The sequence below is a fragment of the Quercus lobata genome, chromosome 11 (genome assembly GCF_001633185.2).
Source record: "Quercus lobata isolate SW786 chromosome 11, ValleyOak3.0 Primary Assembly, whole genome shotgun sequence".
NCBI classification, from domain to species: domain Eukaryota; kingdom Viridiplantae; phylum Streptophyta; class Magnoliopsida; order Fagales; family Fagaceae; genus Quercus; species Quercus lobata.
The window spans coordinates 56,451,169-56,473,429 of record NC_044914.1 but is presented as its reverse complement, the minus strand read 5'-3'; the positions used below and the strand labels follow the sequence as shown (position 1 = coordinate 56,473,429).

Here is a 22,261-nt window from a genome sequence, read left to right as displayed (position 1 = left end):
TCTATAGAGCACTGAAACAGTCACATAAAAAAAAAAATCTTTGTGCTGAGCAAGTGCGCATGCCAAATCACAAAAAACAGCTCACACAGATACATAAAGTATTTTGCAAACACAAATATACACTGTCCTTTTTTGGCTTTTTCAATAATTTAGGTTGTTACAACTTACAAAGCATTACAATTCATTAGTCCAGAGCAGAAGATTCCGCCATCTATTCAGGAACTATTTTGGTCTGATCCCTCAAAAACCCCATTAACGTTTTAGTCATTACTGCCTCTGCCTTCTTCTCCATTATTGCTTCTCTTTACCAATCTGAATTCTGAACACAAATACAAGGTAAAGGTACTAACTTTTTTTTTTTTTTTTTTTTAAATTTATAAATTTTGTATATTGTTGTTTTTTGGTCGAAGCAAAATAATAGAGCGTGAGAAAGGGATAGAGAGTGACGTATAACTGGAAAATACGATGAGGAAGCTTACGTGCTGGGCAAAGAGAGAGCCATAAGGGGCAGGTGTCTTTGTTCTAAAAGCCTTGCCACTGTTTCACTTGGCCTTTTCTCTCTGGCGAATAAAATCACTACCTTTTTTTCGTTTCGGTGATAAAAATCTCAAATTTTCTAGACCCTTGGGAGTTTAGACCAAGCTTTTGACGCCTAAGTGATTGCATAGGCTCCTGGCTTTTTCTAGATCCTATGATACCTCTCTGAAAGGTGGTATAGCCAAAGCCACTGGTTTTGTATTCCCGTTGGATTTAGATAATGGGGTTTAATTTAATTCTTCTGTCTCACTCGATTTTTTTGATTGCTTTATTTTAGTGATTGGTATTAAATCAGTGATTCATTGGATTCCCTGCACCATACAGGTGTTCACACATAATAGATCAGTTTGTTGTTGAATTTGTTGGACTGGGTTAACATGAATAGCTTTTGATTGTTTGATCTGTGATCTGGATTTTCATCTTTCAGGTTTGTTCATAATTGAGTTAGAGGAGTTGCTATCAAATTTCTATTAAAAATGAGTGGAGCTGTGCTTGTGGCTGTTGCTGCTGCTGTTGGAAACTTACTGCAGGGATGGGATAATGCTACTATCGCAGGTAATATACTGTTTGAGATACGTTTTAAAGGCTTGAAGTACTTTTCTATTGTCTTTTCATGATTAAAAGTCAGATTCTTTAGATGGACAAGTTGCAGTTTTGTGATTCAGAGATTTATATGATTTGGATTTGTTTTCTGTACTAATAATTGAATCTGGGTAATCCTTATCTTTCCTTGATATGACCGAAGTTTCAACCTTTTCTTTGTAAAAGCATATAAGATTTGGTTACTAAATCTCATTCTTGAAAGGCTTTTTCTGTTTTTGATGTAGGGGCTGTTTTGTACATAAAGAGGGAATTCAAATTAGAGAGTGAACCCACTGTAGAAGGGCTAATCGTGGCCATGTCACTTATTGGAGCCACTTTGATTACAACATTTTCTGGAGCCATAGCAGACTGGCTAGGCCGCCGTCCTTTGCTGATAATCTCATCTGTCCTTTATTTTATTAGTGGTCTTGTAATGTTGTGGTCTCCCAATGTTTATGTGCTATTGTTTGCTAGACTTTTAGATGGATTTGGAATTGGTTTGTCTGTTACTCTCGTTCCTGTTTATATATCTGAGACTGCACCGCCTGAAATAAGGGGATTACTGAATACTTTACCTCAGTTCTCTGGTTCTGGGGGAATGTTTATGTCATATTGCATGGTGTTTGGGATGTCATTGATGCAATCACCTAGCTGGAGGTTGATGTTGGGGGTTCTTTCTGTTCCTTCTCTTGTTTACTTTGCACTGACAGTATTCTTCTTGCCTGAGTCTCCGCGGTGGCTTGTTAGTAAAGGGCGTATGCTTGAGGCCAAGCAGGTTTTGCAGAGGCTGCGTGGCAGAGAAGATGTCTCTGGTTAGTTGTTCTGTGCTGTTTTCATGTACATTATTGGTTGTCGCCTCGACTCACAAACTTGATTTTCTTTCATGGAACTTTGCTGTTCATGTGGGAGTTTTTGTTTATAGATGCTTAGTTATGGGTTTTTAGATTTTACTTTGAGATTGAACTAGAATAATTCATTTATAATGGCAAAATTTGAATTGTTATGGAATATAAAAATAAGGTGAGAACGGAAGAGATAAATGCAGTTCAGTCACTAAGACCTATGTCCTCAACACCAAAAACCAATCAATTCCTTATTTTCATCTTCAACTTGTGGAAAGTGTCATACTTTTCTAACACCCCCTCAAGATGTGTATTAATCTTTGATGAAATGCACAACTTGTAGAAATTGAATCCAAAGCTTAAAACTATGTCTACCAGAACCTTTTGGGTTTCAAGAAAATAAGCCAATAAGGGAATACTTTTTACGAACCGATTTTAGTAACTCAAGGGAACATAAAAATAATGCTATTAAAATGGCAACCCCTCAATGAGAAATCTGCTAGAAATCCTCCTATGAAGATGTCATTATAATATTGATGGGACAAATATCCTTTGCTATTGAGGTACTAGGAATGAGAATTGCATAGGTAAAATTACCAATATGCATGAAGAAATGGTAATATTTCCTATTAAAACTAGGATGAAAAGAAAGGGGGTAGATGATAAAAAACAATTAACAATATTTTTATATTAGAAATCTCCAACAAGAAGAAAATAATGTGAGTGAAGAGATTCAAGCAAGGTCCAGTTGATCTGCTTTGATGCCATGTCAACATTTGAAATATTATGGAATGTAAATAGAAGATGAGATAGAGGGAAAAATGGAAGAGATTAACATGGTTCGATCACTAAGACCTAAGTCCACAACACCAAAAGCCAAAGGACTACATCTTTCATTCACTTGATTGATCAAACATTACAATGGAATTCATATTTATAATGAGATTTACCGAATTTGAAAATAGGTCAACTACCAATTTATTACATGTATATTTTGATTTTGAATTTCCTTATGAATATAATTGCTTGGTCCGATCCCTTGATTTACTCCAACCAGTCATCCTTGATTTCATCTTCAATTTGTGGAAAGTGTCATACTTTTCCAATACAGGACATCTAAAGTTCTTAGGTGTTATTGAGTGATATAATTGTTGCTTGATGTCTGTATAAATTCTTTGCTTAGTTTTCACAATAAAGTCAATGCTGAGTTGATATATTTAACTTATTTTACATTATTTTTTTGGGCATTTTGAAGGCTGAATATGAATAAGAAATATCTGGCTTTTTGAGAGAGAGAAGTGAGGCTTTAGCATTTGCTCACATGTATGTATGCAAGTACTTGTATAAAGTGAGGCTTCATTTTGGTCTATCACAAGGCTTCTATTTTATAAAATACTATATGAGAATTGTTGGAGTTTGAATTCCCAATGTTTACTTTCTCAAGTCCCTCCGATGCTTTCTTCAAAGCATCATATCAGTGCATAACATTATATATTGCGTCTGTTGGTATATTTGTGCCTTCAGATGTGTGGAATAGAATGTTTATGCCATAAATTACAACATATTTGATTGCCTCCATAGGCCTTTAAGAAAGGATAAAAAGAGCCATATTTGTTTGGATTTACAACAACTTGGCCATTTAAATTCAACAACAATAATTATTTATCTTTCTTCTCTTAAAAAAAAAAAAAAAACAAATCAAGAACAACAATTGAATTTTTATTGGTGGTCTTGTTCCTTTTTTGGGCATGTGATTTCTGTTTCCTAACTTTGCTCCTTTGTAGTACTGCTTGATTTACATCTCTGGTAATGTTTCAGATTATTCTTTTGCTTTTAGAACAGTGTGGAAAACTCAATCAGTGCCTGCCATTTGCTTCATTATATTGACTATCTGATAACTAAGATTTGTATAATGTGTATCCTCTTCAAATGAACAGGTGAGATGGCTTTACTAGTAGAGGGTCTTGGAGTTGGGGCTGAAACATCTATCGAGGAGTACATTATTGGCCCAGACAATGAGATTATGGATGATGACCAGGATCCCTCTGGTGAAAAAGATCAAATTAAGTTATATGGCCCTGAAGAGGGTCTCTCCTGGATTGCCAGACCTGTTACAAGACAGAGTACTGTTGGCCTTGTGTCTCGGCATGGAAGCATGGCAAGTCGTAGCGGTCTTGTAGATCCTCTTGTAACCCTCTTTGGCAGTGTCCATGAGAAGCTCCCTGAAGCAGGAAGCATGCGAAGCATGCTTTTTCCACACTTTGGCAGCATGTTCAGCGTTGGAGGTGGAAATCAACCGAGACAGGAAGAGTGGGATGAAGAGAGTCTTGCCAGAGAGGGTGAGGAGTATGTATCTGATGCTGCTGCTGGTGATTCTGATGACAATTTGCATAGTCCATTGATCTCACGTCAGACGACAAGCCTAGAAAAGGAGTTGGGCCCACCTCCCCATGGCAGCCTTTCAAGCATGAGGCATGGCAGTACTACACAAGAACCAGTCAGTAGCATGGGGATTGGTGGCGGTTGGCAGCTGGCATGGAAATGGTCTGAGAGAGAAGGCAAAGATGGCAAGAAAGAAGGAGGGTTTAAAAGAATTTATTTGCACCAGGAGAGTGTACCTGGATCTGTGCGTGGGTCTCTAGTTTCTATTCCTGGTGTTGATGCCACACCAGATGGTGAGGTTATCCAGGCTGCTGCTTTGGTAAGTCAACCTGCTCTTTATTCTGAAGATCTTATGAAGCAGCATACAGTTGGACCAGCTATGGTACACCCATCCGAAGTTGCTGCAAAAGGGCCAAGTTGGGGTGATCTTTTTGAACCAGGTGTGAAACATGCATTGGCTGTTGGGGTGGGACTTCAAATACTTCAGCAGGTAAAAAAATAGTATCTACTGGAGAACTTATAGTTTCTTTTTATTTGAATTTTAAACGATGTATGTCTATTGGTCTTTCTAGTTAACGGCATGCAGCATGGTAAAGCATCTCCTGCTATCCTCTCCTTTGCAAATCTTTATTTTTGTTTTCTAGGTAGCAGCCGTTTTTTAGGTTTTTTGGGAAATTGAACAGGCTAGGTACAATTTATTCTTCTACAAGCTGCTAAAGGACTAATTAACTAATGAAATATATGTGTGTTTGAATGCATTGTGTTGCATGCATAACATCTACTGTATAAGAATTATGAGTCATTACAAAGCAAAACTCATGAATGTTGACAAAGTACTCGTTATCTATCCACAAAAATATATAAATAAATAAAAATAAAACTCTCATGAATGTTGATGAATCTGAACTTGGCATTTTTTTTGGTTTTGTGACTCATCTGGAGTTGGAGAAGAATATAGCAGGAAAGTCTCCATGCTAGTAGCAAGAAGCAGAAGTGTATTGTTGGTGACTATCCAAGATTGTGTGGGAATAATTCAGGGAAGGGTTGACTACCTTACTACGAAAAAAAAAAAAAAAACCTTAGTCTCAAATGCAATAAATTAAATTTTATGTGCAACTGGCTTATAATCATTGTATTTGAAGCCTTCTTGATAAAATAGAAAGAATCAAATAGGGAATTGGGTTCTTCTCTTTTCTTCCTGATAAATTAAAAAATTGCTATTTTTTGTTGCAACATATTACCAAAATGAAAATTTTCATGATTTTTTTTAGAAAATATTTAATCTCTCCAAAAAATAGGGGGACAGTAAGGTTGCCTACCAATCACCTCTCTCATACCTCACAAAAGTGGGATTTTTGTGCACTAGGTACAACCCTTTTTTTACCCATAATTTTTAGGATTTTGTGGTGTACTGACCTTGTTACTGGAGAAAACCATTTCCTGAATGTTACTTTCTGTTTCATTTTTGTCTGACCTGCTTCTTATATTTTTTCTTATATGTGCAGTTCTCCGGCATAAATGGGGTTCTGTACTACACACCTCAAATTCTCGACCAGGCAGGTGTTGGAGTTCTTCTTTCAAACTTGGGCCTTAGTTCGTCTTCTGCATCTCTACTTATTAGTGCAATAACAACTTTGTTGATGCTTCCTGCTATAGCTGTTGCCATGAGGCTCATGGATGTCTCTGGCAGGAGGTACTTTATTCCTCTTTTTGTCCATATTCTTTAGTAACTTTTTTGATAAGTATATGGTTTAGTAACTTTGTTGAGAGGACAAAAATGTCTGTTGCCATATGATAATAGATATTTTTTTCAGAAGGTAAAAGCCTAAATTTTTATTCTTTGTACCCAGTTGTATAATTGTAGCTCTTGTTTGAAATTCATAAAATGTTCCTTAGGTGGTTTTGTTGATTGTTCGCGCCTTTTTGAGTTATAACTGGCAATGAAACATGTTACCTAGATTCATGGCACTTTCTGGTGTTTCCAATGGAGAGGTCTAAGTTTCAAATCCCCCCTTCCTTATTGTTGTAAACTTGGTAATTATCGAATTATAATAAATAAAAAACTAGATCTCCATCAGTCCTATCCATATTGGGATATGATCAGGTTGATGCATCGGTCTGTGTCAGGTTTGGGTTAGATGGTTCATATAATTTGTTGCTGCACATGTGAATTTGTTCTTTATTCTAGTTATGCATGGACATACACTAACCCCTGATGAAAATAATGAGTACATAATGTGGTTGACATTGGTGGGACTTGTTAAAAAAAAAAGGTATCTGTACCATTGAATCACAGATATATGTTCATCATTAATGGGCTTCTCTCTTGATCAATCTAACCCCTTAATGAAAAAGCAATTTTTCATTCATCATTGACTTCTAGGAGGATTGACCCTGTTTAGGCTGTGTACGAGGCGGGTCGCCCCATTAAAAGGTCTGCCCAACAACTGTCCCCATTTTAATTTGCTTCAGTTATGAGAAAACCCAAAGACAATCCATCTCTATTTTAACCATCATGGCTACTTATCAAAAAAAAACCCAAAGATATTTTCTTTTCCACTCAAATGCATGTCTTATATATTACTCCCTCCATCATGTTGTGTTTGTCCATCATTTCAATTTAGGATGTCCAAATATATTGTCTGCTATGAAAAGTTAATAGACACAATTTCCATAACTTTCCTAGCCTACCTTTATTTGAAAAGTCAATACTCCCATTGTTTTATTATAGCTTAAATTAAGAAGAGCATTTTTGGACATTAATAATAATTTTTTTTTTCAAAGATAAAAATGACCTTCCATAAAAGGTTGGATTTTCTATGGTGAATAAACAAAATGGAATGGTGATTAGCTTCCCGAGTATGGTGGTACTCAGGAAACTTGTACATATATGTAGATTTGTGTGTCATGTTTCCTAGTCACAAAATATTTTGTGAATTTCAGCTACAACTTGAAAAAAACAAGAACTTAGTTTTAATCTCTTTCATTTTTCACCATTGCACAGTTGGTTAATATTTATATTCTAACTATCATGTTTAAGTAATGCAAAATTCCTAACTGATGGTAAGAGGCATGAGTGGATGGTTCTCTTTTTGAAGTTCTTGAATGACCCATTTGGATCAGTATCTAGGCTGGACAGTCATTTAGTGACAGAATCGTTTCTAGAGACTAGCCAAGAAGACTTGGGACTTTGAGAGAACAATTATTGCCTTTTCTTTTCCTGCTGATTTCCTGTTGAACTTTGTTTAGAGTCTTGTAATGTTTTATGTGCAGCTGGAGTCGCAATAAGTGTTAATTTTGTGTCTTTGTTTTTTTCCTTGGGAATAAATGCTGCACATGTACTGGAATCTGCAAAATTTTGCTTGAACGAAGAAGTTTTCCTGTTGTTTGTGATGATGAGTAACATTAGGGGCTTCCAAAGTCCTTGACATTCATTTCATTGTAAGGATGTCTACAAAGATGTTTGCATGAATGGATGATATGAAAGATGCCACTAAATGCAAATATGTCATGTCATATAAAATCAATATCTTAACTCTGCTAATTTGAGTTTGTTAGTTTGATGTGAATTTGTGTACATTTTCCTTTAATTGCTTTTGTTCTTTCATGTTTTGGTTCATCTCACGGTTTGTTTTTCGTTTTTTCCCATTGCAGGACTTTGTTGCTTACCACAATCCCTATCTTGATACTATCTCTTGTCATCCTAGTCCTTGGAAGTCTTGTGGATATGGGCAGTGTTGTGAATGCATCAATCTCAACTGTTAGTGTTATTCTCTACTTCTGCTTCTTTGTCATGGGGTTTGGGCCAGTCCCCAACATTCTCTGTGCAGAGATCTTCCCCACCCGAGTTCGTGGCCTCTGCATTGCCATATGTGCCCTCACATTTTGGATAGGTGACATCATTGTCACCTACACACTCCCAGTGATGCTCAAATCCATTGGCCTCGCCGGTGTTTTTGGTTTGTATGCGATTGTGTGCCTCATATCATGGGTGTTTGTTTTCATTAAAGTCCCTGAAACCAAGGGTATGCCACTTGAAGTGATTACCGAGTTCTTCTCAGTTGGTGCTAAGCAGACTGCAGACACCAAGAAAAATTAACTTGGTTGCCATGATGTATTGAAAATTTTGACTAGTGTTCGTCTTTCTGCTTTCATTTGGGTCAGTTTTTTTTATCATATACTTTTTGGGTTATGGGAAGCTTGATTTCTGTAGGATAAAAAAAAAGTATCATATTTTTCTTGTAAACATTAGTTTATGGCTGAAATGAATGACTTTATAGTAGCTGTGCTCTTGTTTCAAAAATGAAACTGTTGAATGACTTCTTGTTATGCTAGGCTGATGGCAGAGGTGTTGCCAGCTTGGGGGATGAGGATGATTTTTTGGAAAATGTACTACAGTGGGAGAAGTGTGTATTGCAAATTTTTTGTTTGCATTTAGGGGAGGTGCTAATGTGCAATTCTCATGAAAACTGAGCAACAAGAAGGGCCAGAGGAAAACCTTACCAAATTTGTAATGAGTTCAATTTTTATTACTAGAGATTAGAATGTATGCATGCCCAGTTAAAATCCATCTATCCCCTTGAGGCCTTGAGCATGATATGAGCAATTCCAATGACATTAGCCATTCAGGGGGGAAAAATAGTCACATTGGCCCACAAATGAGACGATGACATGCATGGCTTCCTCAGCAGATAAACATTGCACACAAACAACAAAACCCAAAGATCCACTTGTTTGGTTTTCTAGATGCTAAGTTAAAAATTTTAGGTGTATAAAAAAAAGCAAAGTTTGGGCTATGCTCCAACTCATAACAATAGTGGAATGTACAATGAGATTCCCATATGCTTTCATATGATCTTGTCGAACTTTAGAGGATTACAAGCATGAATTTAATATGTATATCATTGAAGAGTTCTTTGAAGTCATCTATAATGGCTCTTACAAATCTGCCATACATAAGCAACCAAGAGAAAACTAGTCTAACAAATTACTAAACTGTTGGGACTAGCCGGTGTGAAGTCTTCGATGCAAAAGGATTGGACTATTTTTCTTTGTATCACGTAATAATTTCTTAGTTTAGGATTGAAAGAGACCCAATTATTAAGTGTCCCATTAGTAATTGAAAAATCTTTTATCAATCTTAGCAAATACCTAATATTAGCGCCATGTCAAGTGATAAGATGATAATCATGCTGCTATGGAGTAATAAAAAACGTTGGCCCCTAAAGGTGATAGGCCGGATTTCAAGACTGATTAAACATGGTAACTCATCCTCTAGTTGCTTTAGAGAAGGAAGTATAAGGTTCTAAGATTTGACAAAGAGAAGGAAGTATAAGGTTCTAAGATTTGACAAAAGGAATAACATAAAAGAAAACTTGGCTCAACCCTTTTTAATGCCCATAATTGGGATATCAAAATTTGGTGAGACAACTGCATTCGGCCTATATTTGGCTCTAACCTTCTGCGCATGCTTCAAAAAATGGAGTAGCCAGTGAGACTCCCTTAAAAGCTAATCAGTTTTTATTATCTTCTCTTAATTGCTATGTGTTTATGTTATTTTATTTTTATTTATTTATTGACTAAGTTGCACCGTATAGCACTTGAACCTTAGTCCCCTCCTCCCAAACCCCGAGCCTTAAGACTTGGGGAGGTATCAATCGAGTCAATCCAACTGGGTTGGTATATATGTATGCTAATTAAACCATAGTAAAAAGCGTGTATTATTATTTAATATGGCGGTTTACTTAGATAGATCTATAACAGTATAAGTGCGATAATCAAGTTTACAATAATTGAAGGAAAACTACCAATTAAATCATCCAAATTAATACCATATCATCGGAAGGGATATGGTTGTGTATCATTAATTTTCAATTAATTTTCTTTTTTTTACAATTTGATATTTTTTTCCCAAAAAAAAAAAATTATAAAATTATAATTTTTATTTAAATATTGAAGATAATTCGATAGTTATGGAAAAATTAACATAAGAAATAATTCAATTAAATGTTAGTAACAATAACATAAACCATTATCATTGTCTTTAACTGCATTTTGCAATATTCTTAAAGAAAAAATTTGGACAAGAGGAAGGTAGTCAGTACTCACCTCTTCATGCTTAATTGATTTCCATGGACATGGGGTACTTATCATCTCAACTTTTCATGTGCCTCTAACTCTGCAAATCATCTACCCCTACTCGATGTGTTGTCTCGATTGTCGGCTGCGAGATACTTTTCACAACCTTGTTGAAGGTCTCTATGAAGCCTTAGGTGGTTTTTTTTTTTTTTTTTTTTTTTTTTGGGGGGGTATATATAGGTTGGATCTTTTTGTGCAATCATTATCAAGGAAATTGTCTCGTTCCCTTAAACAACGCCAAATGAGGACGTATACATTTGTATTGTCAATCCAAGATCGAAAACACTTGCAAAAAGGAAGAAGGGGATCAGAGAATATAAGCAAGATTTTATTAAATCATTTAGTTTCCTATAAGTCCAAGGTGATTGATTTTAGGTGTATTTTTCTCTTAAAAGAACTTATCAATAATATATATATATATATATATATAGATAGGCAAAAATATCATTTTAATCCATACATAACATCCATGCAATTATATATATATATATAAATGGAAAGTCATTTCAGCCTTATCTCCACAACATTTTTAGGCTGGGACTAAGGACACGTTTGGTAGACTGTAATAGACACTATAATGTAATAGATATTACTATGGCATAACTATTTAGTTGTTTGGTTATGTTTTTATTATAATGAATAATTATTCCTTATGAATAGCTACTCTTCAAAATGAGGAATAACTATTCCTTATCAAAAGTACTGAATATCTATTCTTTTACCTTATGTAATAACTTTTTAAAAAATTTTCCTAAAAAGCAATTAGTTGCCACATCTTCAAAAGGAAAGAAAATAAATTTTCCTTACTGTTAATTATTAGTTCTATTTTGAACACCCTAAAATAAGTGTATTTTAGGAAATTTGACTTAAAAATGATTTAATTACACCTTCTTTTTATACTCTACTAAATTGTGGATGCCTATTTGGGATTCTATTCTTAAACGATCACTAAACTAATGAATAGTAATACTTATTACTCTCCAACTTAATGTATTCCTTGTAATACTTATTCCTATTCCCATGTAATAATCATTATAGTGTACCAAACGTGTCCTAAGAGTATAAATTTGTTGGAATTGTAGCACACTATATGCACTGTTCACAATATATTGTTGGCATAAATACACTTTTATTTTCCTACATTTTGACCTTATTTTTATTTTGGTCCCTACATTTTTATTTTAACGCCTTTAGTCCCTAAATGAAAAAAATATTCAATTTTGGTTCCTACCGTTACTCACTTAACGGAAGTATTTTATGTGGCAAATGAAATATAGTGCTAGCATACTTAATGCTGATGTGACTATTAAAATAAAAAAAATATATTTGGCAATTAATAAATGACAAATCAGCATTTTAATATATATAAAAAAAGCCACATTAGAAAAAATAAAATAAAATAATTAAAATAAACTTATGATTTTTTTTTAAAATAAAATAAAATATTCTTTTCATTATATTTTTGGAAAACATGTTCTTCACTGGAACATGATTGTTCATGTTCTTCCTTGAACTCTCTTCTCTCCGAGCTCAAAATCTCTTCCCCAAACTCTCCTACTCTCTCTCTCTCTCTCTCTCTCTCAAAGCTGAAAATCCCAAATCTTAGTGGTTTTGTGGGTATTTTGTTCAAATTTGGGTGGGAGTTGTGTTTGTTGTTGGTATGGTTGAGAGATTGAGCTGAGTTTGTTCGATTTTGTGGGTATTTTGTTCATGTATATATGTGGATTGATTTTGTTTTGTACAATATTCATTTATGATTTTTCTGGGTTTGATTATCTTGTGTTCTTGTGTTTGATTTTTTGGGTTTGTATGATTTTTTTTGGGTTTGTATTCTTGTGTGTTTTTGATGAAGAGGATGTCAAATCTTTAATCATGTGTTGTTGATTTTTAATTCTGTTTTTTCATTTTTTTTTATTTTGTTAAAATTGATAAATTATTTTTTAAAATTCTTAGTTAACGTAAATCTGACGTGACATTTAATAAATAACAAATAAAATTTATTATTATCTATATATATATATATAACCGAAACTTTTAAAACTCCCACAATTTTTCACGTCAGCACAATATTTAAATTAAATTAAATTTTCCACCTCATCACTGTTTTCTTTTTCCAATGCAAATTAGACTTCTAGCCAAATAAGGACACTCTCCCACCGCCTCTACTCTCTCCTATTTAAGAATTGCTTGCGTAGAAAACCTAAGTCCCAAAACACAATTTTCTTCTTAAAACTTATTTTTCTTCAAGATTTTTTTTTAGGGCGGCACATGCTTTACAATTCACATATTCCACTTATGTATTGAACTCCTCTCCTTCTTCGGTCAATGCATCAAGGTTAGGGTTATTTAATTTGTTCAATAAAAATTATAGATTTGTTGCTTTTTCTTATAAGTTTGTCAATTGTTGTTTTGTTTATTTAATTGTTGGGCCTGAATCTTTTAATTAAATCTTTAAATTTTTTTAACCTTTTAAAAGTTTTAATATTTTAAATTTTAACATTTAAAAGGTAACTCATATTTCTCTAATATTTCTATGTTGTGTAGACATATTTTTTTTGTTTATTATATTTCTCCATTATGTAGTCACATAATTTTTGTTTTGTTTTAATAAATTCTTGGCTCAAAATCTTCTAATTGTTTGGTTTACATATGAATTTTTAAGTTAATTTTTTGCAATACATTTAATTGTCTGACTAATTTCAATAGTAGAAAAGCTATAATCATGGATTCCCTTATTTCTATTGTATTTCTCTATTACGTAATTATATATATATATATATATATATTGTTTTATTTCAATACTTTTGAAACTTTGAATCTTCTGATTTTAAATTTTTTTTTTTTTTTTGGCCTTTTGGAAGTTTTAACATCACAACTTTTGGGTTTTATTTTTTCTATTATCAGAAATTATCTAGAAGATTTCAATGAATATCCATGGATTATTCTTTTTGAGGGTAACCCATCTTTATCTTATATTTCTATTCCTAACTTATTTTTCCTATATATTTTTCTTTAATTGTCCGTGTTTACGTCTCTTTTGTTTTTCTTATTTTTACTTTCACAGCGTATGTACATGTTGTGTATGTTATTTAATTTTTTCTTTAATGATTTTTGTGTAAGTATGTGTCATTGTATCTGGGTACTTAGGCAAAATCTATAAAGACTAAAGATGCTTTTTTTTGTAATGAACCCTATGTTTTTCATGACTTTAGTGAGTCATATTCTTAAGAACGAAATGGTTTTGTTTGACGTGGATTTTGTTCATATTGGTTTCAAAGTTTATTTCTTGGCTTATATTATAGATTGTAATATATTTATTCATCAAATTGTTTAGTTGAGTTTGTTTTCGAAATTGTTTTCAATGGTGGACATTTCTTGAAGCATGTTGGTATCATATATTAAAATACTGTTAAGTTCATAATAATAATAATAATAATAATAATAATAATATAGTTTAATAAATGTCTGAAACGTATAGTTGTTAACAAATGTTTTAGCTATATGATTTTATTTTACAAATTCAATTTTGGTGTTGTAGTAAAATAAACAAAGATTAAATTATATATTGTACTCAATACATTTCCCGTACATCGCACGGGTTAGCGACTAGTTATTTTAATGACCATGTCAGCATTAAGTGTGTCAGCACTATACTCTGTTTGCCACATAGGATACTTTCGTTAAGTGAGTAATGGTAGGGACCAAAATAGATTTTTTTTTTTTTTTTTAAGGGACTAAAAGCAGTAAAATAAAAATGTAAAGACCAAAATAGAAATAGGGTCAAAATGCAGGGACCAAAAATGCGTTTACACCTGTATTGTTATGATTTTATGAGTTAGAGTAGGACCATACCAACACATCTTGAGAAGATTGATCAAGAAAAGTCTTACTCTCTTAAAAATTAAATCAATAAACAAAAAATAAAAAAACTAAAGAAGTCTTCCTATGGTATTTTGTGTAATAGTTAACCTTTCGAAAAAGTCATCCATTTGAGACATTCTAGTGTTTTCAAAGTAAACATTTAGGTTCAAATTTCTCATCCGCCAATTCTTAAATTATAAAAAATAAAAAGAAAGGTTATATCCAACCGTTACCCAAGGTTATAAATCCTATAAGGGAGAGGCTTGGGTCCATCCATCCTCTCTTCTTCTTCTTCTTTCTTTTTGTTTTTTCTTAAATGAAAGGAGAGATTTTATTAAGAACAGCCAGAGGGGGGAGAAAGGAAAACGGTAGGAGGGTTAGATGCAAAAAAGGCCTACAAAGGCCCGCCGCCAGGGGGTGGGGGGAGAACCCAGCCTCATTCTGAACAACCCATGGAAAAGAAGGCGGCCCATGTCCCACAACTAAAGACCCAAAGATGGAAGTAGCTAAGGACCACACCACATAGAGCAACATTCTTTTCTTTTTAAGGTGCTTTCTTACAAGGAGCAACCAGCATTTTAAGGTTGTCAGTATTAACTTAAGCATTTAAAAATGACCACCATCTTACTATAGTTTAGAAGCAAAATTGTTGAGTATTTGAGTACTGGTACTCTATACCAATAATTATAAGTTATTTAATATATAAAAAATATACGATTTAAGTGATAACAGACCCTTATATACTATAAGATAGGATTAAGAGACCTCATGAACTGCTGTGCCTATATCGCATTGTTAGGCAAGAAAATCTTAAGAGCATTCATCACAAAAAGAAAAAGAAAAAAGAGAAGACCTTAGAGCCAAACCTATGAACAAAACCAGTCCATTTTAAGCATGGTTAAGCGGTAATGGTTTTGAAGAACATCCTAACAACCTAAAATTCTTTCATTTGATGTTGGTTGCACCCGCATTCAGTAGCACTGTAAAGGGTCATAATCATATTCGAGGGAGAGAGACATTATTATCATTTTTATTTAGTTTCTTTCTCGTTCAAGGTGATGCACTTTTCCAACTCTGATCGAATGCTTTTATTGATCACCAAACCATAGCTTAATTTCTAGTATGATAATACCATTAAGCCACGCATTTAAGGCTTAAGTTTATGCTTCAAAAATTTGTAATCCTAGCAAGTAGCAACCACGTTTTCCTCTAATTATTACTTCATTTCATGAGAACATAAGACAGCCTAGTTTCCCTTAATGCTTGAGTTACCCAAACTCTTGACACTAGACAATAGAATTTTGGAGAAAATCCTCACTAGACAGACAACATAAGAAAATTATACACTCAACATTACACATTCATAGAACATGTATGTACTTCCGCCACAGCTGAATGAAGGACTTGTCTCCATAATCAGAAAATTCAGAAACACCAGGTCTACTTTACCTAAGGCCCGGTTATCAAAGTCTCCGAGACCGTCAACGGCGCAGCCGAGGAAGTCGAAGCCGGGGCCGAGGTTGGCCACGGTGGCAGGAGCGAAGGTTTTGACTGAGGCGAATACGGGTTCGGGTATCTGGGTTGGTCTGCTTAGCACTCAGTCACACAAACACTGTTGACAGTGAGAGTGAGAGAGGCTTTGGGGCTAATATACAATTTACAAAAAAACTACCTTAAATTTTGGATCAATGTCTAGGTGCTACTATTTTTTTTTTTTTTTTTAAGAAAATTTTGATTTGCTCCTTAATAAACATAAAAGTTACTTTTTTTTTTTTTTTTTTTTTTTTTTTTTTTGTTTTTTATGAACAAAAACATTGCTTGATATTGTGAAAATTCCCAACATTCTTCTCCATTTTTTACTACTAATTTTTAGCATTAGCTATCTATATACTACATTGTGCATAAATTGTCATAATATAGTGTGAGATTAAGAGAGCGTTTGGATTCGGCTGAAAAAAACTGCGTTTGCGTTTTGTCTTTTTTTTTTTTTTTTTTTTTTTTTTTTTTTTTTTTTCACGCGTTTTGGGTGTTGTGGCTACTGTTCATGCACTGTTCAATGAACAGTAGCCGCAAATTTTGACTTTTCAAATTTTTTTGGACCAATCACAGCACATCGTGTACTGTTCACGGACCCACAAATTTCACTTTTCAGTAACTTTTTTATTAAAAATGGGTCCCACGATACTATTCACACATTTAAAAATTATTTCGCTACAGTGTTTTTCAGTTTTCAGTTTCAGTTTTCAGTTTTCAGCTGTATCCAAACGGACCCTAAGTGTGAGACTTATGCAATTAAGTGTGTGTTTGGATTGAGATGAAAAATTAAAATTATTTTACTATTTAGCTTATTTTTGCTATTATTTATGGTCCCGTTGCACTTTTTGGTACTATTTATGGGTCTTACTATACTATTTCAACTAACTTTTATCTTTATCTATAGTACTTTCAACAATAAGTTTTTAGTTTCAGTAAAATAAACGATATCCAAACACATCCTAAAACAAGCTATTGGACGTTTTGTTTTGGTTTTAAAAAAATGATAAGCAATCGGTTGACTTGAAGTAGGAAACTTTTAAACGGTATTAAGTGTCTTTGTACTTAGAGAGCAAATTTGATATATTTTGAAAATTTTTGGTAATACCTTGTATTAGTCAAAACCTTTACCATAGATTAATCTAGTAATTTAGGGTATGTTTGAATGGAGGGAGAGTTTCTCCTTGATTTCTATCTCTCTCTCTTACCTATCTCTTTCTTTTTTCTTTTTCTTTTTTCATTTTTTGAGAAAGAAGACTGTGAATATCATTGAAATCAGCCATAATCGGCGAACAATACAGAATGGAGATGTGGAGGAACATCCTCCTTTTATCTATCTCTCTTTTGATGGTTCTATCCCAAATATAAATCTATATATTTTTTAAATGTCTCTTTTAATGGTCAGACTATTACGAATTTGAACAAAATAGAAATGGAATCAAACATTGGTTTAAAGGGCAGGGTCTCTAACCTTGGTATAAAAGGAAAACAACTCCAAACTTTTAGCCTTAGAATTGTAAGAGCATTGGCATCAGGTGTGCCAAATGCCAATTTTTTGACATTTGACACACTAAACACCAAAATCTTAGCTTCATGAAGTGTTTCAAATCTCAAAATTTTTTCCAACATGCTATAGTATCGTTCTATCAATAGAACGACACTGTAGCAAAATCTCAAAATTTTTATTGCTTTTTTATTCACCCTGGTGAGCCCTCTCTCTTTCTCATTTATTGTTTATTCTCTCACTCTCTCTTTTCCTCTCACATGTCTGCATTTTAATATTTGTATATGTTATTTTGATGTATAGAATTAAAGAATAGAAGATGTGATGTATAATAAATTGTAAAACGGTATGTTAAAATAATAAAGTAGTTTTTTTGATATGTTAAAATGACATTTTTAGAACATCCGATGTTGATGCTTACAAAGGAGAGAGTATTAATATTTGAACCAAATACATTTGTGTAGACCATCAAACACTTAAAACAATACAAGCTGAAGTATATACTATAACAAACAAAATGGTCTCTACATGCAAAACTATTTGAATTTCATAACCCGTTGTACCTATATCTTGCTTGAAAATTAGTGATATAATTAGGACAAATTAAAATTGTTAGTGAACTGAAATCTCGCAGTCATCCCTCTGCTGAGAACTGTCCATTTGAGTTCTCTTAGATTCATCTTCTTTCACTCGACTATTTGATAGCATTTCCTCACGTTTTCTTTTTGACTTGCTTTTGTACACATCTTCCTTTTCATCAGCAAATGATAGGAATGTCCGCACACGTGCTGAATGTGAGCCGGCACCTCTAGAAGGATCGGATTCTTCAGGAATTCCATGCCGGCTGAACTGGCATAACATCAAGCAAAGGTATATAAGAAGAGCAAGAAAACATGCTGCCCCACAGATGAGAAATAGCCCCAAGAAGCTTTCTAATTGAAGCTGATCTGATTCATTAGTTGTTGCCTGGGAACCACAAGATTTCCTTGACAACCACTTATCATGGATCCTCTGGAGTTCACCATTCTCTGATAGGGTGAGTATGGCGGTAGACAGGTCCAAGGCTAAAGGGGAGTCTCTTGGAAATGCCTAAATAAGAACACAAAAAGTATAAAAATCAATTGAACTAAACAAATGCGTTTAAGAAGATTATATTGGTATCAATATTGACTGTCAGAAATAATGAGCACAGGATATACTGAAAAATTCCCACAGACATGACCCAGTTAAATTATGGTTTCTGAGAAGATTGATGATGTGTTATTAGAAAACTCAAGCAAAGATATAGTTCAATGGCCATGAATATCGGTTTTTGTGTTCTATTTCAAATGCTTTATACTGAAACAAAAGTGAGGGTCAGGATATGGCCAACCTTTAAAAGAAAACATCTTATATTCAAAGCAATCATTCATTAGCTTCTCTTAAAGAGAAGTATGACACGAGCTCTAAGTGCATTTATTTCAATGGTAAATATTCTTTTTTGTTTACCCCATCTCTGTGTAAAGAATATGGTTCTATCCACCTTGATACTGTCACAAAATATTTTATATATTTTTTAATTTTAACTGTTAGTGCTTTAGTTACTTATCAATTCACTTCTGCGCTAACTAACCTGCACACACATCAACCTTCAAGCATTTAGAATCCAGCTAAAATTTTACACAAGTTTCTATTCAAGGCCATGTAATTTGAAAGATAATAAAATAAACTGTATAAGCAGGTGTAGAAATGACAACTAAATTAATCAACATGTTGAGATACTTACAAATCCCCATCCGCTTTTGGTGAACTCTGAGCCTCTAATTTTAAACTTGCAGTGATCTGACAGGAAGAGCTCTATATATGGCTGTTCATCAACCACAGCAGCAACAGTTCTGTTCTCAAGGGCAACAGCATATTCTTCTGGTGAGCCAAGAGCAACTAGTCTAGATTTTGGGATGTTGAGTTCCTCCATCAAATAGTTTTCAGCAAAAGATCCTACTTGGAATCCTATCCGTTCATTGCTAGTCACCAGGGAATCAATTCCTGTGATGGGGGAGGAAAGCTGTTGCACTGTGAGTATTGATGTCAGGCTTGCTGTATAGCTTGAGTTGATTATGAGAACCACAAAGAGCCAGATGATAATCACAACACGACCAAGTGTGCTCACTGTATTTTCTCCTGGAAATTTGAAGAATCCAGAGTTGGCACTATTGGGTAAGGTACTATTAAGATCCAGTAAAGTAATATATTGTAGACTGTCAAAATGGAAATACTTACTGTGCGCAAAAAACATAGTAGAGAAGCTAAACCTGCAAGATTAAAAAAAAAAAATGACAGATGAGACATTACAGAAAGAACTATGTTAAGATGATGCAAAAAATTCACTTGTCTGTGTTGAACCACATTGTCAGGTTAGATACACCATAACTGGTTCTTTTATTGTTCATTCATGTGAGGTACAACAATTTTTTTTTTTTTTTTTTAAATTTTTGGCACATTCAACAGAAGTTAGATGCTGGTCTATCCTTAAACATGAAAGCCATATGTTGATACATGTAAACAAAAATTTCTGTCTTATATGTCCAATGTACAAGGTTCTCACCATAGTATTGTGGCTACTTGTTTCCTAGGAGGTCCTCGGAATTCATCATTTATTCTATGTTCAAGAATCCACACAACAATTCCAATAATAAGGAAAAAAGCTGCTGTGACAGCCCACATGAATGGAGTAAATGGTCTTAAGAATGCCCAGGCACTTGAATTTGACTTCCTGACTGGGGCCACCACAACTAGTCCTGACTCTATATATGGCTGAGTAAAATCCACTATCTTTGTTCTGTTTGTGACAATTGCAATGTCACCTACAACAGCATCAAAAACCTACGAAACAAAGTCACGGGATCAATTGGAGCCATATACAATGTTTTATCTGTAATTGTAAGAAGAAAAAAAAATTATAATTTCTCATTAAATTATGCTCACGTTTGTTGTGATCATATTTACAAGCTCAGAGTAGCTTGGATTCTTATGACCATCTCCAAAGAGAATGAACCTATGTGGAACTGCATAAGGAAGCAACTTAATGGCAGCAAGGAAGACATCTATGCAATATCCTTGGACTGTATCAGTACCATTTACTCGTGATCGTGAGACAAAGTCCTGATAACTAACTCGGTTTGGAACTCCAATTCTCAATTGCCTTCCATTGTTTGCAAAAACCCATCCACGAGGCTTCTTTGTAGTTCCTCCAGGCCATACCACACCGTCTAATTGCTGACTCGAACTAGAACGGTTTGGTGGTCTTGTATAAAGTGTCTCCGGGGTCACAACAGATAGTCCAGAATAATTAGACCAGTATCCAATCTGCCTATGACCAGTTTCAATCACGTTAAGGATATCATATGAAGGATGGAATGGAGATCTGTCAGGACTAAATTGAATAGGTCCTGTCAAACCTGTCATATTGGTCTGCAATATGTTGTCAAGCAGCTGCTTCCCCCCATCAAAAATGCTTAATGCTCTAAGATTCAGAGTCCCTTTCCCCTCATGATTTAAATAAGAATCATTGGAGAATGAAATTGTTCCTTGCTGATCAAGCAACAAATCTACTGCACGAGCAATCATCCAAACAGTATCATAGGCATATAGACCGTAAGGGTTGAACCCAATAGAATTATTACTCAGCTTTTGCCACCGTGACATAAAAGCACTTTTCCTTGTTGAATTTGGTGTGTGTGGACGAAGTGTCAAAACTCCTTGGATAGAGTGTGCAGTTTTTGAAGGAAGTGGTGAGACTGAATCTAGAACAGTAGATAGCCAAGTGGAAGCTATCCAAACATACCCACGATCCATCATTCCAAGATTCTGGGCCTCCTCGAAAACCAGGAGACCTGTTTTGGAGTAGGTATGTAAAACAATTACTCGAGCTTCCATCATTTGAACCTTTACTAGTTGATCTTTAACGTCACTTTGTGTTGCTGTAGGGTCAGGGGGAAGTGCTGCTTTATAAGTAATTTTGCAGCGTCTTTCTGCAAGTTTATCACCTAAAGCAGTAATACCATTTCGGCTCTGATCATCATCGCTATAAACTGCAACAATCTCTCCCCAACGAAAATAACTAATCATATCAGCAATAGCAGTCATCTGGAATTCATCATTGGGTGCTGTTTGTACAAAGTAAGGGTATTGCAGAGGTGATAGGGTGGGATCCAGTGCTGTGAATGACAATAAAGGGACATGGAGTTCATTTGCAAGATGTGAGAGTACATGGGCCATCACAGAATTTTGTGGACCAATTAAAGCTACTGTGTCAGTCTCCATGTACTTTAATGCTGGAATCAATGAAGAAATGTGAATCATGAATATTATTATCCAACCAAAAATATAAACTTCTACTCAAACAAAAAGAAGCCAAGTACTTATGAGGCCAAATTTAGAAGAAAGCAGACAGCTAAAATAAACAGGCAAGAAGTATTCACGAAAAGAAAAGTAGAAAAGTTTACCCCCAATGATGCCAAGAAATCCACTAAAGTTGGAATCATGCATAAGTATAGACAATTTAGTTCCACCAAGAATGCTTGGATCAGAATTTATGTCATCCTCAGCAGCCTTAATTGCAATCCGTGATACCTTCCCATTGATCGTGCTAAATGTGAAGAGAGCTCCAACATTAACTACATCAGGTCTTGAAGCCCCTTCAGAGAATATTCCAATATAGAGAGCAAGAATTGACACATGCCAAACCAGATTCATGGTGATACTAATTGATAACCCTCACTGCTGACTGTCCTGAATGAAACAGACCACACTTGCCAGAATGAAAATAAACATAGGAAATTTGCAAACAAAGCTACCAAAAGGTCCAAAACACACTGAATATCTCCCACATCAGCATTATAAG

At 34.3% G+C, this 22,261-nt stretch overlaps 2 protein-coding genes across 7 annotated transcripts in view; one reads left to right on the top strand and one right to left on the bottom strand.

Annotated features, from left to right (window-relative positions):
• Positions 1 to 39: 39 nt before the first annotated feature.
• LOC115968159 (monosaccharide-sensing protein 2) lies at positions 40 to 8,625 on the top strand. 2 transcript variants are annotated; one of them, XM_031087461.1, is made up of 6 exons: positions 40 to 336; positions 965 to 1,092; positions 1,365 to 1,931; positions 3,899 to 4,833; positions 5,849 to 6,036; positions 7,998 to 8,625. In XM_031087461.1, exons 2-6 carry the CDS (start codon positions 1,014 to 1,016, stop codon positions 8,440 to 8,442), a joined length of 2,214 nt encoding a protein of 737 aa, XP_030943321.1. In that variant the 5' UTR covers positions 40 to 336; positions 965 to 1,013; the 3' UTR covers positions 8,443 to 8,625. The 2 variants fall into 2 exon arrangements, with proteins under 2 accessions (XP_030943321.1, XP_030943320.1); XM_031087460.1 differs by lacking the exon at positions 40 to 336 and adding an exon at positions 444 to 709.
• A 9,164-nt stretch (positions 8,626 to 17,789) lies between these two features.
• LOC115968809 (glutamate receptor 3.2-like) overlaps positions 17,790 to 22,261 on the bottom strand; it is a 5,515-nt gene continuing 1,043 nt past the window's right edge. For 2 of the 5 annotated variants that reach the window (XM_031088314.1, XM_031088313.1), the window contains 5 exons: positions 21,864 to 22,149; positions 20,344 to 21,692; positions 19,964 to 20,241; positions 19,145 to 19,670; positions 17,790 to 18,468 (listed from right to left, as the gene is read on the bottom strand). In XM_031088314.1, the coding sequence (XP_030944174.1) occupies positions 17,992 to 18,468; positions 19,145 to 19,670; positions 19,964 to 20,241; positions 20,344 to 21,692; positions 21,864 to 22,113 (2,880 nt within the window). In that variant the 5' untranslated portion in view covers positions 22,114 to 22,149 and the 3' untranslated portion in view covers positions 17,790 to 17,991. The remainder of the gene's footprint in view (positions 18,469 to 19,144; positions 19,671 to 19,963; positions 20,242 to 20,343; positions 21,693 to 21,863; positions 22,150 to 22,261) is intronic. The other 3 variants (XM_031088316.1, XM_031088315.1, XM_031088317.1) reach the window with 2 other exon arrangements.

What these genes read in the sequence shown, in the direction of transcription:
- LOC115968159 (XM_031087461.1), top strand. Translation starts at nt 1,014, where the DNA reads ATGAGTGGAGCTGTGCTTGTGGCTGTTGCTGCTGCTGTTGGAAACTTA. An exon ending in TGGCAGAGAAGATGTCTCTG is followed by an intron (nt 1,932 to 3,898) that starts GTTAGTTGTTCT and finishes TCAAATGAACAG; the next exon opens with GTGAGATGGCTTTACTAGTA. An exon ending in ATGGATGTCTCTGGCAGGAG is followed by an intron (nt 6,037 to 7,997) that starts GTACTTTATTCC and finishes TTCCCATTGCAG; the next exon opens with GACTTTGTTGCTTACCACAA.